The sequence below is a fragment of the Ursus americanus genome, chromosome 30 (genome assembly GCF_024610735.1).
Source record: "Ursus americanus isolate L20-20 chromosome 30, mUrsAme1.1.p, whole genome shotgun sequence".
Taxonomy (NCBI): domain Eukaryota; kingdom Metazoa; phylum Chordata; class Mammalia; order Carnivora; family Ursidae; genus Ursus; species Ursus americanus.
In genome coordinates this window covers 16,394,949-16,412,462 of record NC_142156.1, presented here as the reverse complement: position 1 = coordinate 16,412,462, position 17,514 = coordinate 16,394,949, and the positions used below count along the sequence as shown (strand labels likewise).

Sequence of the window (17,514 nt, the reverse complement as noted above, 5' to 3'; positions counted from 1 at the left end):
TTAATACTGATAAGGTGTTTTTTTCCCTCCAGTCTCACTCCCTGCCCCATGTACCATGTCCCACCAAATAAGTTGCTCTGGCAATCTTGAAGCTGATGCTAAAAGTGAAATCACGCCCTGGATTGGAGATGATGGGCCAGTAGATAGAGTCAGGGGACACTTGGCTAAAATCTTGATTTTAGTACTGCAATACCAGTCATGAAACAAGGCCAACTGTGAGTAGGTAGAAATTCTTTACCTCTCTGTTACTAAGAAAAATTTCTCAGTATGAATCATTTCTCCAGATGTGAGGATATGCTATTCATAGGCTCGGGTGTCAGCCAGAAACTCGTGAGAGAGAGCTCAAGGTAACCTGCCTTCCACCTGGATTTTCCTTTAGTGTTTACTGAGAACTCTGGAGCAATGACTTCCATTTGTTTTATTTCAGGATGCCCCAGTGAAGTTGTGTGACTTTGGATTTGCTAAAATTGACCAAGGTGACTTGATGACACCCCAATTCACCCCTTATTATGTTGCACCTCAGGTAAGCACTTGCTGTTTCTGCCGCAGGATGTATCACCGGGCTGTCTGTAGACACGTTCTTCTCTTCGGCAGCACAAGTGGGCGTGTATTACCAGTGGGAAGGGGAGATCTCAGCTTCAGAAACCTAGTCTGCTTAATTAGGTGCACGCATTTTATTTTAAAATCAACTTCTTTTGAAAACAAGGTATGACTTGTGTACAATAAAATACTCCTAGTTAAAGTGTGGTTTCAGGAGTTTTGACAAACACACTCCTGCACGTTCACCACCACAGTCAAGATACAAAACATTTCCATCACGTGAGGAGCTCTTGTGCATCTTTGTCGTCAGTCTGCTCCCCGTCAACCCCTGGCCCCAGGCAACCACTGATCTGCTTTCTGTCGTTCCGGGTTAGTTTTGCCTGTTGTAGAAATTCATATGAGTGGAACTCACGTACCTGTTGTGTTTCACTTCTTTTGCTCATCATGTGTTTGAAATTCATCCATGTTGCTACATATATCAGCGGTTAGTTCCTTTTTGTTGTTAAGTAGTATTCTGTCATAGAGGACGAAGCCATGTTTGTTTATCCATTCATTGACTGATGGCCATTTTGGGTTTTCCATTTTTGGCTATTATGAATAAAGCTGCTGGAATATTCATTTACAAGTTTTGGGAGACATCTTTTCTAAAATGGTTTTACCACTTTACCTAGTCCCCAGTAATATATAAGAGTTCCAGTTGCTTCATGTTCTTACCATCAACTCATGTTTTTTAGTATTTATAATCTTAGTCCTTCTGGTATGTCCATAGTATTATTTCATTATGGATTTAATTATAACATTTTCTTAATGGCTACTGTTGAGTATTTTTTCATGTGTTTATTAGACATTCTACTGTGAAATATGGGTACAACATTCTCTTGTGAAGTACAGGTATAAATCTTTTGCCCGTTTTTGGTTTTATAATTGTGAGGTATAAAAAGTTATTATTTTCTGGATACAAGTTCTTTGTCGTATATGTGTATTACTTTTTATTGCTACTGTGATGAATTGCCACAGACTTAGTGCCTTAAAGCAACACATTTATTTCCTCACAGTTTTGGAGGTTAGAAGTCTGAAATGGTTCAAGGTGTTGGCAGGACTGTGTTCCTACTGGAAGCTCTAGGGGAGAATCCATTCCCTTGCCTTTTCCAACTTCAAGAGGCACCTGCATTCTTTGGTTTGTGGCCTCTTTCTCCATTTTTTCTTTCTTTGTTTTTTAAAAAGATTTTATTTATTTGTCAGAGAGAGCACAAGCAGGGGGAGCGGCAGGCAGAGGGGGCAGAGAGCCCAATGTGGGACTCGATCCCAGGACCCTGGGATCATGACCTGAGCCAAAGGCAGACGCTTAACTGACTGAGCCACCCAGGCATCCCATCTTTCTGTCTCTGACTCTGACCCTCTTGCTTCCCTTTCATAATTGTGATTACATTAGATACACCCAAGTAATCCAGGATACTTCCCCATCTCAAGATCCTCCATTTTATAAAATCTGCAAAGTCCCTTTTGCTGTGTAGGGTAACATATGCACAGATTCCAGGGATTAGAACATGGACATCTTTGGGAAGCCATTATTCTGCCCACCACATATATTACGAATATTTCTCTCAGACTGTGGCTTGCTTTTCAGAATAGCAGCAGTTTTTTACTTTTTTTTTTAATTTTAAATTTTCGTTTAAGTTTATTTATTTATTTAAGTAATTGCCACCCCCGGTGTGGGGCTTGAACTCACAACCCAGAGATCAAGAGTCTCATGTTCCACTGACTGAGCCAGCCAGGCACCCTAGAAGTTTTTTGTTTTGATCAAATCCAGTTCATCCTTTTTTTTTTTTTTTTTTTTTTTTTGAGAAGGAGGGCGAGAGAGAGAGAGAGAGGGAGAGAGAAGAGGGGCAGAGAGAGAGGGAGAGAGAGAATTCTAAGCAGGCTCCATGTCCAGCATGGAGCCTGACATAAGGCTTGATCTCACAACCCTGAGATCATGACCCGAGCTGAAAACGAGAGTTGGATGCTTAACTGACTGAGCCACCCAGGCGCCCCTCACCCATTTTTTTTAAATGGTTGGTGATTTTGTTCCTAAGAGATCTTTCCATACCGATGTACGTGAAGATTTTTCTCATGGTTTCTTATTAAAGTTTATAGTTTTAGCTTTTTTTTTTTTTAAGTTTTATTTATTTATTTTAGAAACAGCATGAGCAAGCAGGGGGAGGGGCAGAGGGAGAGAAGCAGACTCCCCACTGAGCGTGGGGCCTGACTCGGGGCTTGATCCCATGACCCTGAGATTATGACTGGAGCCGAGGTAAGAGTTAGATATTTAACTGACTGAGCCACCCAGGTACCCCCCACCCTTTTTTAAAGTAGGCTCCATGCTTAGTATTGAGCCCAGTGTAGGATTTGAACTCATGACCCTGAGATCAAGACCTGAGCTGAGATCAGAAGTCAGATGCTTAACCCATTGAGCCACCTAGGTGCCCCTCTAGTTTTAGCTTTTAACCTTTTGGACTGTGATTCATTTGAGGGGTGGTGTGTGTGTATGTGTGTAAAATAAGGGTCAAGTTTTTTTTTCCTTATGGATATCAAGTTTCCAAATCATTTGTTGAAAAGAATAGCCTTGTATCACTGAATTACCTTACAGTTTTGTTGAACTGAATTATCTTGCAGTTTTGTCAAAAATCAATTGACCAGGGGCGCGTGGGTGGCTCAGTCCTAAGTTAAGCATCCGACTCTTGATTTCAGCTCCGGTCATGATCTCAGGGTCATGGGATAGAGCCCTGCAATAGACTTTGGACTCAGCACAGAGTCTGCTTGAGATTTTCTTTCTGCCTCTCCTTCTGCCCCTCCTTCTGCCCCTCCCCAACTCAAATAAATAAATAAATAAATAAATAAATAAATAAATAAATAAATAAATAAATAAAAATGTTAAAATTAATTGACCATGTATCTGTTAGTCTGTTCTATTCTATTCTGCTTATTTGTCTATCCTTACAGCTATATCGTGTGATTACTGTAGCTTTTTATTAAGTCTTGACCTCAGATATCAGATAGTATAAGGAGTTCTTCAAATTTATTCTTTTTCAAAATTGTTTTGATTATTCTGAATCCTTTGCACTTTTCTGTAAATTTTAGAATTCACTTCTCTATAATGGAAAAATCTCCTGGGATTTTATTTGGATTGTGTTTAATCTGCTGATGAATTTGGAGAGAGTTAACCTCTTAACATTATTAAGTCTTCCAATCAGTGAACATGGTAGATCTCTCTATTTAGGTCTTTAATTTTTCTCAGAAATGTTTATATTTCTTAGTGTATAGGTTTTATACATACTTTCTTAAGTTTATTCCTATATTTTATTTTTTTGGATGCTGTTGAAAATTATATTTTTAACAATTTCATTTTCCAATTGTTTGTTGCTAGTTTGTAGAAGTACGAATGACTTTTGATCCCTTGTATCTTGCTAAATTCAATTATCAATTATAGATTTTTTGTAGATTTGTTAAGATTTCCTACATGCAAAATCATGTTGTCTGTGAATAATGACAGTTTCACTTTGCTCTTTCCAGTATGTCTGCCTTTTATTTATTTTCTTTGCCTTATTGTGGTGGCTGGGACCACTGGCTGATTGTAAGGGATTAGAGCAGATACCCTTGCCTCATTCCTGATCTTAGAAAAAATGTGCAATCTTTTACCGTTAAGCATATTAATTGTTACATTTTTTGTAGATGCCCTTTTTCAGGTTGGGGAAGTTTCCTTCTATTCCTAGTTTACTGAAAGGGAATGTGTTAAATTTTGTCCAATGCTTTTTCTGTATCTGGTGGGCTGATAATATATTTTTCTTCTTTATTTTGTTAATATGATGAATTAATTGATTTTTTTAAAGATTTTTTTTAAAGATTTTATTTATTTATTTGTCAGAGAGAGAGAGAGAGCACGAGCAGGGGGAGCGGCAGGCAGAGGGAGAAGCAGGCTCCCCGCTGAGCAAGGAGCCCGATGCGGGACTCGATCCCAGGACCCTGGAATCATGGCCTGAGCTGAAGGCGGACGCTTAACCGACTGAGCCACCCAGGCGCCCCACAATTTATCAATTTTTAAAAATATTTTATGGACTCAGCTTTTGGTTTCCTATGTAAGAAATCTTCGTCTAACCCAAGATCACCCGAGATTTCCTCCTACAAGTTTTATAGTTTTAGGTTTTACATTTATATGCATGATCCATTTTGATTTAATTTTTGTATAATGTATGAGTATGGATCTAAGTTCACTTTTTAGCATTTGGATATCCGGATCCAGGACCATTTGTTGAAAAGGCTATCTTTTCTCCATTGCATTGCTTTTGAATCTTCGTCAAAGATCAATTGAATGTATGTGTGTGGGTTTAATTTTGGATTTTCTGTTCTGTTCCAGTGATCTCTTTGTCTTTACACCAATACTGTACTGTCTTGATTACTGTGGCTTTATAATAACTATTGAGGTAAGGTAGTGTTAGCCCTCCAACGTAGTTCTTTTTCATAGTTGTTTTGGCTATTCTAATTTCTTTGCATTTCCATATAAACTTTAGAATCAGCTGTTAATTTCTACAGAAAAGCCTGTTGGGATTTTGACTGGGGTTGTTTTAGAGGTATGGTTCAGTATGGGGACACTGACATCTGAACAATACTGAGGCTTCTAGCCCATGAGGAAGCTGTATTGCTCTATATATTTTTGCCTTTAGTTTTTCTCAGCAATATTTGTGTGGTTTTTAGTGTACAGGTCTTTCCCATCTCTGCTAGATTTATTCTATGGTTCTGTTATAAATGGTATTTTCTTTTTCAGGTTTAATTAATTCACTTTACTCTTCTTGTATAAAAACACTATGTGGTGGCCATAGCTGGAGCCTGGGTCCTCCGCATGGAGACTCTGATGTGGGTCTTTACAAGATGGTCAGTGAATTCCTGACAGGGAGACTTGGTGAACACAGTCTCTTTCCAGAGTGTTAGGGTAAGGCAGCTGTAGGTCTTGGAGATGGCATCGAAGGTTGCTTTGTCTAAGTTGCCCCAGGTGACATTGCAGCCCCTCGCTGAGGTGTGGCAGCTGTCATCAACTGCCATCAGCAGCTTCATGGGCGTGGGGCTAAGATCATAGCGTGGGTCTGCGTGTGAGGAGGAAACAGACCAGCGCAGAGTCACAGCATCCTGTCACCTTGCAAGGAATCTGCAGGGTATGCCAGTATTGTTCCCCCAGGGGTCTCGCTGCACAAGACGGTGGAGAACTTGGCCAGGATGATGGCCCCATGGATGGCAGTGGTCGCCTCCTTCAACACTTAATACCCAGACAAACATGACTGTTATAGTCCTTGATAGCAACAAGTACCTTGAACCTGATCCACTGGCCAGCACTGGTTTGCTTTTATACAGGTGTAAGGGATATCTGTGTCTCCAGGAAAAAGTCCATGATCTTGGATACCTTGATGGGCAGGAAGAAGAGTTAAATCTCTTCCAAGGACTTGCTCTTCATGTCCTTGACCTGGGCAAAAACTGATAAATTGCTGGTTATAAGAGGGGAAAAAAGGTTTTTGAAAGTTTGTGTTTTCTGGATGGTTGTTTTTTGTTTTTAATTGTTAACTGCCAGTGTCTGCTCTCTTTCAGCATTCTTTTTCAACATTCTTTCTCAAGTTGTAGGTCATTGGTGTGGTTTTCAGTAAATTGTCCCCTTTGGTCTGACTCTGACAGGTACTGGAGGCACAGAGAAGGCATCAGAAGGAGAAATCTGGCATCATACCTACCTCGCCAACACCCTACACTTATAACAAGGTAGGGGAAGAGATACTTACCTACACCGTTCAGGTGTAGCCCCTCTTCTCCTGTGAGGTGTTTGTGGTTCTTTGGGAATGAATTCTTGGGAATTCTTATCCCTCAATATTCCTGCCCAAAAGGCTGGCAGCAGCCACACATGCGGAAGATTCCTTGGAATTCAGGTTTTTTGTCTGATGAAATATGAAATAAGGTTCTTAACAACTGAGGTTTTGCAGCAGGAACCAAGGGCAGTGGTCACCTGTAGGTTATTTGGATAGTTGTAGTCCACTGACCACATTTGACCACATTTAAAAGACGTGGTTGTCTTGCTTTTTTTGAGGTGGAGGCCATTTCTGAGAACATTCCATGGCCATTTACGGTACCATTCTTTCTTCCCGTAAAATACCCAACTTAGCACAGTGTCTACGACACACAGCAAGTGTTCCTGGTCTTCTAGCTCTCAGTCTGTAGCCTACACATCAAGCGTCTCTGTTCTAAAACACAAGAGGATTAAGGGCCTCTTAAAGCAGGTCCTGGAGTCGCTGGGTAGATCAGAAAAAAAAAAATCATGCTGCTTGGGGACTCACGGCTGAATACAGATGACAGAGAGGGACCTGAGGGTGGTGAAAAGGCAGTAGATTGGCTCTTCTTGGGTCCCACACTGTAGAGGGCCCCACATATTCCTATAGCACGCACACACACGTACACACAGGCATACATAAGAAAGAACACACAGGCTTCTCTGCCACTCAGGACCCTGTGCTCCACACTGTCACTGGCACATTGTAACCAAGAACCTTAAACACCTACTTTCATATTTAACACTGGTCAGTCCCCAGGAAATCACTGCTCCACACCTTCTTACCCTACAAACTCAAAACCATAGTCATCTCTCTCCTAATGTAGCGGAGGTTTGAGGGCTGTGCCGATTATAGCATCAGAGTCAGAAACTGCTTTCTGCTTCTTGATGCATGCAGGAAGTGAGTGGTAGAAGCACTTAGATGACATTAATTTACTTGCTAAAATTTTCTCAGCATGAATGCAATGGATTCTTGTGTGATATATTATTTTCCAGTAGTATTTTTGTCTTCTTTTCCTGTTCCATTTTGTGAACCTAGTGGTGCTCATGAATTAGCATGGCATTCATAAAAATTACACACTGTAGATGAACAGCATGTTGAAATAATAAACAGCTCATACTACTTTTGAATGTGTATGTATGTTAGTCTAGAGATAATCCTCTTTTTATTGGCAGCTAAATGAACACCGAAAGCTACATTTGCAAATAATTTTTTTTAAAGATTTTATTTATTTATTTGACAGAGAGAGTGAGAGAGCACAAGCAGGGGGAATAGTAGAGGGAGAGGGAGAAGCAGTCTCCCCGCTGAGCTGGGAGCCCGATGTGGGGCTCAATCCCAGGACCCTGGGATCATGACCTGAGTCGAAGACAGATCCTTAACCATTTGAGTCACCCAGGTGCCCCTGCACATAATTTTTTTAACAAAAATATGTAATAGGATGTAATTAAATTTTGTAAAAGTTAAATAATACATCAATCTTAATTTAAAAACTGTAGTATCAGTTTCCTCATGTGGAAAGTGAGGGATTTGAACTGTTTTTAATATTACTTTCACCTCTGTAATTTTTTTTAAAGATTTCATTCATTTACTTGAGAGAGAGAGCATGAGCGGGGTGAGGGGTAGAGGGAGAAGCAGACTCCCCGCTGAGCAGGACCCTGGGATCATGATCTGAGCCAAAGGCAGACACTTAACCAACTGAGCCATGCAGGCACCTCACCTCTATAATTTTATAATTATGTTTTGTAGCCGGGGTCGTGTCATCTACAAATACCCATTAGTATGATGCCAAAACATGGGTGGGAGTACCTGAGACCTCCCATTTTCTAGGCTTCTATCAGCAGGACACAAGATGTGGCCGTAATGGCAGGCTCCCTGCTGCCTTTCTCAGGCAGACTCTGCTTTTGTCCTGTGATTCAAGACAGGCTTGAACTGAAGCTTCTGAGGATCCAGTTTCTGAGGCAGGTAGAGCTGCATTTAACTAAATTAGGAGTCCTTTATTAATAATCATGCTGTGACCATAGCCCATGAAGGCACCTAATGCCATAGACAAAATAGTTGGTGGCAGTTTTCTTTCTTTCAGAGTATCTTCTCCAAGAATGGTGTCTGGTCCTGCAAATGGGTGTAGTGAATCATCTGTGGCCAGAGGAGTGCTTTTAGACCTCCTGTTCTTCCCTCTCCTGCCTCTTCCTGATCTGTGTCAAACTGCTTTGGTCTTTGCAAAATGACTTATGCTGTGTTATGGGGTCAGCCTACCTGTGTCTCAGCTGCTTTGTGCCTGCACCTTCAACCCTGCCCAGATCGACAGTGTACATGTTTCCCAACCAGCTGGCTTATATCTGTCGTTCCTCTGGCTGGAGATGAAGTACCCTATACCTATACCCAAGGATCAGCTAGTAGCTTGGGCCTGAGCAGTGAGGATAAAAGTGACCGTTTAGTTCGCCCTAGATTGGCATCGTATGCTGGTGTGCATATATGTAGTGTTGGGGGCATAGAAAGCCTCTGATAGAAAGGTTGGTTCCCTGAAGACTTCCTGAAACTTTTCCAGTCTCTATTAAGTGATTTTTGGAGATACCCGCCTGTGTATGTTATTTGCTGTTTCTGGGGGCTTTATTTTGGGGCTGTGCCTCTGCTGTAAGTGACTATTTTCATTTTCCTTTCAGAGCTGTGACTTGTGGTCCCTAGGGGTGATTATCTACGTGATGTTGTGCGGATACCCTCCTTTTTACTCCAAACACCACAGCCGGACTATCCCAAAGGATATGCGGAGAAAGATCATGACAGGCAGTTTTGAGTTCCCAGAAGAAGAGTGGAGCCAGATTTCAGAGATGGCCAAAGATGTTGTGAGGAAGTGAGTCCCCAGGCTGTGGGGTGGGGAGGCCAAGGAGGCCTTAAGGTGGTGGATCACAAGGGAAAAGTCATTAGTTTCCCAGGCATGCTCCTTCCCGTTGGCACATCGTAGAAATCTTATCCCTGGAGCCTGAGATGAGAGCGCTTCATGTCCACACCTTGGTGAAAATGGAGCTTTGCTCCCTCTTGTTGCATTCTTAGAATTTGTCCCCAGGGTTGTGAACCCAGGTACCTTGGAGTATTAATTTAGGACCTTAATTGGTAAGCCCCATGTTGCGCCCTTCCTGCATGTTAGCCAGTCATGTGGAACAGACGTGGCATCAGGAACTGAACTCAGGCTAAGATGACAATGACATTTTGGCTTTTCATTCCTTGGCTGCTGTGGGGGGTAGGTGGCTGATTGTGTGGGCCTCTAGCCTCCCCACTGCTAAGATAGATTTAGAAGATTTAGTGCTAGTGAGTGGGTGAGGGAGAGTTGACAGAGTCCTTTGGTAGCTGAAGGACTAGGTAAGAAGTCAGACCTAAATTTGACGTATATTCGCTTTTCCTGCCCACCTGTGTGGGAAGCTCAGCTGCCTGGGATTTGGGCACTCTTCTGGTACTCCTACTGCTTGGTGTTCACTGAGTAATTTTTCCTCTTTTGGCTTCAGTTTCTTCATCTGTAATATGATGAAGATAAGCTTTAAAGGGGGAGTGCCTGGGAGCTTTCTCCTAACAGTACAGCCATTTCTTTATAGAGATTACGCCCTTTCAATAGAGAGCTTGTCCTGTTGGTTAAGGATCTATGTATATAAAGACGGACTAGTTTCTTAAATATACAAGTGAAAGTTTTTAGGAGGGTAGGGGTAATATTTAAAGCATCACTTGTCTTCCCATGCTGTTTCCACACTGTATTGCTACGTAACCAAAACATCAATATCCTCTAAGTGGTTCTTTGTCAGTTCTATAGAATATATTTCTTGTCCCTAGAGCGATATTGGTTATCTTCTTTCAGCATTGGGATTCTTTTCTTTCTTTCTTTTTTTTTAAAGATTTATTTATCTGCCAGAAAGAGAGAGTAAGCACAAGCAGGGGGAGTGACAGGCAGAAGCAGGCAGAGGGAGAAGCAGGCTCCCTGGTGAGCAAGGAACCCGATGTGGGGCTTGATCCCAGGACCGTGGGATCATGACCCGAGCCGAAGGCAGACGCCCAACCGACTGAGCCACCCAGGCACCCCTGGGATTCTTTTCTAAATAATCATTTCTTCAGAATCTGAAGCTGTTTGTTCAGAATGATCCAGAAGGTTACGGAGAACCTGAAAGAGCAAGTATGCATGTTGTCCTGACTGATGTTTACAGTGGGAGGATGTGTAGTTGGAAGAGGGACTAAAAAGCCCGGGTACATGCTGAGGTGGGCCAAGAGTTGCATCAGCATGAATGGACGAGATGTGAAGAAGTAGGGTCAAAAAGTAGATGGTACAGAGCAAAACATTCGGCTTAGAAGGAAATGCCATCCCCTTACCAGAGACTTTAGATTTTTGGCTTTTGAATGTTTCTGGAATAAAGGGTTCACCTCCTGCCATTTGGTGACATCTAACAGTTTTACCACAATTAGCAACCTGGATTTTCATAACCACATGACCCCTTAACTAATTTTGTAGACACTGTCAGCCAAAAGGGCACTTTGAGTCCCTTTTGGAAATTGGAGCCCACTGTCCTAAAGACATGGATGTGGAGATTCAAGTCTCAGGAGCTATAAACTGTATGCAGGCTTATTGAATCTTGAACTCAGTCCGAAGTATCACTGGATTAAGCCTTATTCTACCATTTTTATCTCACTCTGTCTAGTGTAGAAAGGACTACCAAAGGACAAAGTGCCCTCACCACCAGGGGTTAGGTACTAGATCCCCACCCCTGCCTATAGATGGAAAGCCTAGGCTTGTAGGAGTTGGTAGAAAGTCAGAAGTTGGACCTGGTTAGAACCAGACCCAGGAACTTCCTGGCCTTCTGGAAGCAACTGTGCACGACAGCCCTGTTGGCCTTTTCTCTACAGGCTTTTGAAGGTCAAACCAGAGGAAAGACTCACCATCGAGGGAGTATTGGACCACCCGTGGCTCAACTCGACTGAGGCCTTGGATAATGTGCTACCCTCTGCTCAACTGATGATGGATAAGGTTTTGAATGATGCTTACTTTTTTCATCAGAAGGCTGTGTTGAGAAGGAATGCTGGGACAAGGCTCAGGGAGGGGTCAAAGGCAGAGCAATGCAAAGAACTCAGTCTTTCCCAGAGAGACACCATGCTTTCCTGAAAATCAGGTTCTGAAATAAAAGCTTCTTTGAGTAAAAGACCAGATCAAGGCCCAGTAAATATGCACTAAGTGAAAACTCAGATCTTCCATATTTGTGCTTCAGGGTTGGGGGGGCACAGAGTACTATGAGACAACCTCCCTTCCCCTGAGGGGCTTAAACAAGACTGATTGGAAAGACTAATTCATGTAAAATAAGGAGGGAACATTTCAGACATCAGAGCTTTGCATGCTACATTTTCTACGAATGCTGTGGGAATTCAGAAAAAGAGAACATCTTTGAAGGGCTGTAATCAGGGAAGGGTTCCCAAAGAGAAGGCAAAACCCCTCATATTTATTAATTACTGCATGGCAGTTTTTAATCTGTTCACATGTTTAGCCATGAACTGCTTTAAATGAGTAAGCAACATACATGGCCAAGTGCAGTGAACAACAGGAGCAAAGAATTATAGACCAAAGTGCATCTGTGGGGAAAACCACCTGGCTTCATTAATGGGAAGTCAGTGAAATATATGTGGCAGGACCAGGCTTTGAAAGCACACAGAGGGGCTTAAGTCTTAAGTAGGGGCTTAAGTAGGACATAACTGAGAAGCCATTGTCAATTTTGGGAGAGATCTGCCACAAGGGAAGGTATTTAGGGACAGTCAGCCAGACTTGCAGATTTGCCAACCTAAGACTTATACAGTAATCGGCAAGCCCAAGAGCAGCTCTGGGAGCAGAGAAGTAGAGATGAGTGAATAGGTTCAATATTTTTGAAGACAAATTTCTACAATTTTGGGTGACTTACTTGGTAATAAGGAGACAATGGGTATCATATTCACTGATACTATTGACAAATAGAGGGAAATCAGGAATGAGGCTGGTTTAGGTCAAGAGAAGTGTCTTAGGTTTTAGGTATTGCTTAGACGGACATGCAGATGAATGAGATGTGTTGTGTGGGACCATAGTGTGGCTGAGAGGTAAACGCAGGGACACAGGCATACATTTTACCCACTTAGACGGGAGGGGGATTGAAGTGTGAGAAAGAGTAAGGGAATAGGAAAAAAGAATTCTTTTTTTTTTTTTTAAGATTTTATTTATTTGTTTGAGAAAGAGAGCAGGAGCCGAGGGACAGGGAGGGGCAGAGGGAGAGGGAGAGGGACAAGCAGATTCCCCGCTGAGTGGGGAGCCTACCATGGCCTCAATCCCAGGACCCTGAGATCATGATCGGAGCCGAAATCAGATGCTTAACCAACTGAGCCAGATGTCCCAGGAAAAAAGAATGCTAAGACCTCCCTTAGTTTTGCTGGAGTATGGGAAAGAAAGAGCTGGAAGGAACAGAGTTCTCTGCCATCTCTCATTTGTGTGTGGTTCTCTTTCTGATTTAAATATGTCTAGTAGTCCAAAATTGGTTTGCTCAGTCCAAAATCCTAAGGGATTGCTTATATCAGCACATGGGGGTTGCAGTGTGGCTTCCCTTAAGATCTTGGAATTGAAGAAATAAGATTCCTTTCTGGAGTTACTGTAGAATTAGTATATAATGAAGCCAAATATGGATATGCATAATATTCTTAATGAGAAAGAGTGACCCCTAGGCCTATAAGGTAGAGCTGCAAGCTGACAGTGTATTCCCATTTTTAAAGAAATTATGGGGTCATGATGTGAGTTGGCTAACTTTGAAGGGTAGAAAAATGGCCACATATGCAGATGTTGAACAGTGTCCATCTTAGCCCTGCCTAGGACATGGAGCCTGAGTTCACAACCTTGAGCTATTTTCATCTTTTCAGTTGTGCCATCACTGATAAGGGTGATGTGAGGATCCGGTAGAGCATAGCCAGAGCCAGAGCCTTTAAATGAGATCAAACACTACCTGATCTAATCGCATGCTTCACAGAGAACTACTTTTTAAAATTGTCAAATTTTATTGTTGAAATTAAAACAATACAGAGGTATATATTTAAAAAAAGCATGAATTCCTTTTCATTTCTTCCTCAATCTCACTCCTCAGGGATGGGGTAATCTCTGGCTTAATGTATCCTTCCTCATCTTTTCCTGGGAGACACACATATACGCACAGTTTGTCCTTTTTTAAAATATAAACATGGGATCATCTTGTTCTTAGAAAGCTTTCTGCTGATTTTTTACCTTCCTTAATTGGTCTGCCCATAATAAGAGCCCGCACTGGTCAGTCATAAAGACACAGACTTCAAAAGGTCTAGATTCCATGACAGTTATTTCTCATTGTAAATTAATTGACTGACTTGGTTGGGGTTCTGAGTCATCAGGACTGAAATGACTGTCCACACAGTGGGGGCAGTGAATAAATGCCACTGTGGGAGGCTTTTTAGGCAGCAGCTTACCAGCCTTTCCCTGGTGTACATGAAGACCTCTCTTTACACTTGCTCTTGCCAATGACCGTGAATGTGAGTCTTGTTAGTATTTCTTACTTGCATTTCTGTCCCCGTGCAGAGAGGAAGGGCTAGCTGTTGTATGGCCCTTGGTTTGTCTGGTATTCCCTGGGCTTGCTGATCGTGGAGAAGAATGCTCTGGCTTATCAAAATTTGTATACTGCCAGCATAACAGTGAAATTGCCTTCTTCGTTCTTGGAGCTTCTCCTTCACAATTTGTTAGATTAGCTTTTTAGGTGCCCCGAAGTGAGCGTGAGAACTGATGACAGTGTTTACATTCAGGCGGTGGTTGCAGGAATCCAGCAGGCTCACGCGGAACAGTTGGCCAACATGAGAATCCAGGATCTGAAAGTCAGCCTCAAACCCCTGCACTCTGTGAACAACCCCATTCTGAGGAAGAGGAAATTACTTGGGTAACTGAGCTTATTCTGTGGATTCTCCTTCATGGCTGGTGTGGCTGAGTGCAGGGTTCTGAAAGGTCAGCCAGGGGTTTGCCCTTTTGCTACTTCTTAAGAGGGTGGAAAGGATAAGCCCTTTAAATATCATCAGAAGTTGGAGACACTCTGTAGTTCATTATTTATCTGAAAAATGTGCTGCCTTATGTTTAGAGTTAACTTCTGTGAAGAGTTGGCTTTTGAGTTTCACCTTGTTATTCCCTCTCTTCCAAAATTTTAAAGCACCAAGCCAAAAGACGGTGTTTATATCCACGACCGTGAGAATGGAGCAGAGGATTCAAATGTTGCCTTGGAAAAGCTCCGAGATGTTATTGCTCAGTGTATTCTCCCCCAGGCTGGTAAAGGTCACGCCATTTATGAATGTTCTGCATGCGTGTGTGTGTGTGTGTGCGTGTGCATGCGTGCACATGTGTGTGCGCACATGGTAGAAGGAGCAGTTTAATCTGAGGTTGTCTTTCTCACCTTTGTGTTATGAGAAAATAAGTACATTATATAAATTATTCTGTGCCCACTAAAAAGAGAGGGCAGTGGGAACTCAGAAAAGTGGTAAGTTCTGCCCCTCCTTTGGTTTTCTGTGAAACTGCTAGTGGAGGTTTAATTACCAGTGTCTAGTGCAGCATGCAATTTTGTGTTTTCTTAGTTTGTTAACAAGGGCACAGGACAGAAGATGAAGAATGGAAGATGTCGACAGGTCAGGATCAGCTTGTGAAGGTCAGGAGACATTTCTAGAGCCTTTAGAGTGCAAGGCTGTCATTAACTTGTGAATATAAAAGAGAGCACCTTCCAGAAGTTCAGAAGTGGCCCCTGCTGCTATGTGTATCATGGCCAGAGTGTGACTTGTACGTGTCTCCTTTTGAGTGAGAGGTTCCTTTTAGTATAGTCTCTCTCCACTTAGTGGGGTGTAATGGGCTCTTCGCAGCAGATGAATGAGAAGCCAGAAAAATGTCCAAATTTCTTGGGTTTTCAGAGAATTCAAATAGTGTATTTAGATAGCTTCCAAAGTAAGAAATGAGCCTAGGAGGAAGAAAGGGGTCCACTCAGCCTTGTTCTCCCTTCTTTTGGTCTCTTAGATTAACCATGTGTTTTTGCCCAGCAGCAAAGTCTGACTCTGCCTACTTCCCATTCCCTAGTGGTAAAACCCCAGGGACATCAGAGGATTTGTGTGAGGCTGTCAGAGTAGAAGAGTGCAAAGCCCAGAAGTGGCCTACATTAATGGAGGGACTGGTAGTGACAGCACTGTCAAAAGTTTGCACCTTTACTCATCACTTCTCAAGAAGTTGGAGATTGTGTCCTTCCATCTCTGACACTTAAAATCCCATGATGCCACTGGAAAACACAACTTCTTCATCTTTATCAACAGGAGAGAATGAAGATGAAAAGCTGAATGAAGTAATGCAGGAGGCTTGGAAGTATAACCGGGAATGCAAACTCTTAAGAGATACTCTGCAAAGCTTCAGCTGGAATGGTAGGAAAATACTTCTTTCTTTCTCCACGGACACAGAGAAGTGATTATGTGTAGAACATGGAGGATCTTTGGGGGCTGAGCTGGGGCTATTTTGAGGTGAAGTGAGGCTAGAGAATGAGTGGGGTATGATGGGATAGAGGTTATTCCTACATTAACTGCACAGGCATATCTGGACATCTGGCCCTTTCACTTGTTTTCCAGAATTCAGATGAACTGGGTGCTGCAGATTCAACCTACAGAGCCCCTGTCATATACCACATGGATACCTAATTGGGTCCCTGTCAAGAATCTCACCTACATTTGGAGACTGACTTTTTTCTTTCTTGCATTTCAGGTCGTGGATTCACAGATAAAGTAGATCGACTAAAACTGGCAGAAATTGTGAAGCAAGTGATAGAAGAGCAAACCATGTCCCATGAATCCCAATAATGACAGATTCAGACTTTGTTTTTTTAACAATTTGAAAAATTATTCTTTAATGTATAAAGTAATTTTTATGTAAATTAATAAATCATAATTTCATTTCCACATTAAAGACGCTGTATAGATTTAGATACAGGACTTATTCATAGTATAGTTCATTTGTTTGTTTTTAAGAAAAGCTCAGTTCCTAGAGATATACTATTATTCTAGGACTGTTTTCTCATATGTTTATAAGATGACAGAGGTATTGTCAAACAAGATTGTTTTATTTGTAATAAAGTGTACAAAAACCATTTGCCAGTGGTAGACAAAGGACTGACTATACTGACCTCTCTGTTCAGTAAACAGTTGAATCAAGTACTGTGGAATCTGGTTTCACTTGCCCTGTGTATCTGCTTTCTGCACTATGGGTAGATTACCTCTGGTGCCAAAAAACCTTTGTGGAGCCATACTGCAGACTGCCTGCTGGAACCCACAGGATGCCAGCTCCTATGATGGAAGAGGCAGGGAGCTAAGTCCTCCTTTTTTTTTTTTTTTTGTCCCTAATTATTTCGTGAAAAGTGGTAACATTTCTTTTTTGTCATATCTTTTAAAAGGTATTGGTGTGTTTCTTAAATCTAGTGGGATTTTGAGTTTATTCTTTTCATGCAGAACCAGAGCTTCTTTCTGTTCATCTGAGGTCCCGCTCAGTCCTCTTCCCTTCCCCGCAGGCCTCACAAGCTCCATTGCTTCTTCCTTCCTTTTCTTTGTTCTCCTGGCTCTTTTTATATCATGTAAACTGAACTATTGGGTTAGCACCCAAGGTGGTCCAGTTTTTGTCTCTTAAGGCTGCCCTTTTAGTGTCGAATGTTTTGGCCTGCGCTTCAAGTTGGCATCCCTGGGCTACATTTATTTTGTTCAGTACCCTTCGTTTTCGGGAAGGGTGGTTTTGGCCCAGAGATCAGATGTTTGAATAGAAAACAAGGCTGGATGCTTTTTTAGCTTTCTGTTGTGCACATGGGCTTCCATAAACCATTTTTATTTATTTGTTTATTTATTGTAGCAGTTTTTGGTAGGTGCCTGCGTTGGTAAATAGAAGGGCTAGCAGGCAAATTCTAATTTACAGAGCAGAGGGAGATGATCTATAGGCACAGTTCACTTTCATCCCATCACATTCTCTTCAATTGAAATTGATCTCACAGAGCTCACTTACTTTGTAACTCTTCTACTTTGCTGAGCATGTCTTCAGGATAACGTGTTGTTAGAATGCCCCATATGTATGTGATGGACTGGA

General features: G+C 42.0%; 2 protein-coding genes and 1 pseudogene across 6 annotated transcripts in view; 1 reads left to right on the top strand and 2 right to left on the bottom strand.

Moving 5' to 3' along the window:
- MAPKAPK5 (MAPK activated protein kinase 5) overlaps positions 1-16,370 on the top strand; it is a 33,139-nt gene extending 16,769 nt beyond the window's left edge. For 2 of the 4 annotated variants that reach the window (XM_045776703.2, XM_045776688.2), the window contains 8 exons: positions 428-523; positions 6,238-6,318; positions 9,041-9,228; positions 11,259-11,379; positions 14,181-14,311; positions 14,576-14,691; positions 15,714-15,818; positions 16,153-16,370. In XM_045776703.2, the coding sequence (XP_045632659.1) occupies positions 428-523; positions 6,238-6,318; positions 9,041-9,228; positions 11,259-11,379; positions 14,181-14,311; positions 14,576-14,691; positions 15,714-15,818; positions 16,153-16,247 (933 nt within the window). In that variant the 3' untranslated portion in view covers positions 16,248-16,370. Of the gene's footprint in view, positions 1-427; positions 524-6,237; positions 6,319-9,040; positions 9,229-11,258; positions 11,380-14,180; positions 14,312-14,575; positions 14,698-15,713; positions 15,819-16,152 lie in introns of all 4 variants that reach the window. The other 2 variants (XM_045776694.2, XM_045776682.2) reach the window with 1 other exon arrangement.
- LOC148107445 (small ribosomal subunit protein uS5 pseudogene) lies at positions 2,491-6,022 on the bottom strand (annotated as a pseudogene).
- TMEM116 (transmembrane protein 116) overlaps positions 2,491-17,514 on the bottom strand; it is a 148,226-nt gene continuing 133,202 nt past the window's right edge. Inside the window, exon 11 of one of the 2 annotated variants that reach the window (XM_045776741.2) lies at positions 2,491-6,491. In XM_045776741.2, coding sequence (XP_045632697.2) covers positions 6,414-6,491 — 78 coding nt within the window. In that variant the 3' untranslated portion in view covers positions 2,491-6,413. Of the gene's footprint in view, positions 6,492-16,698; positions 17,510-17,514 lie in introns of those variants that run through there. The other variant, XM_045776733.2, reaches the window with a different exon arrangement.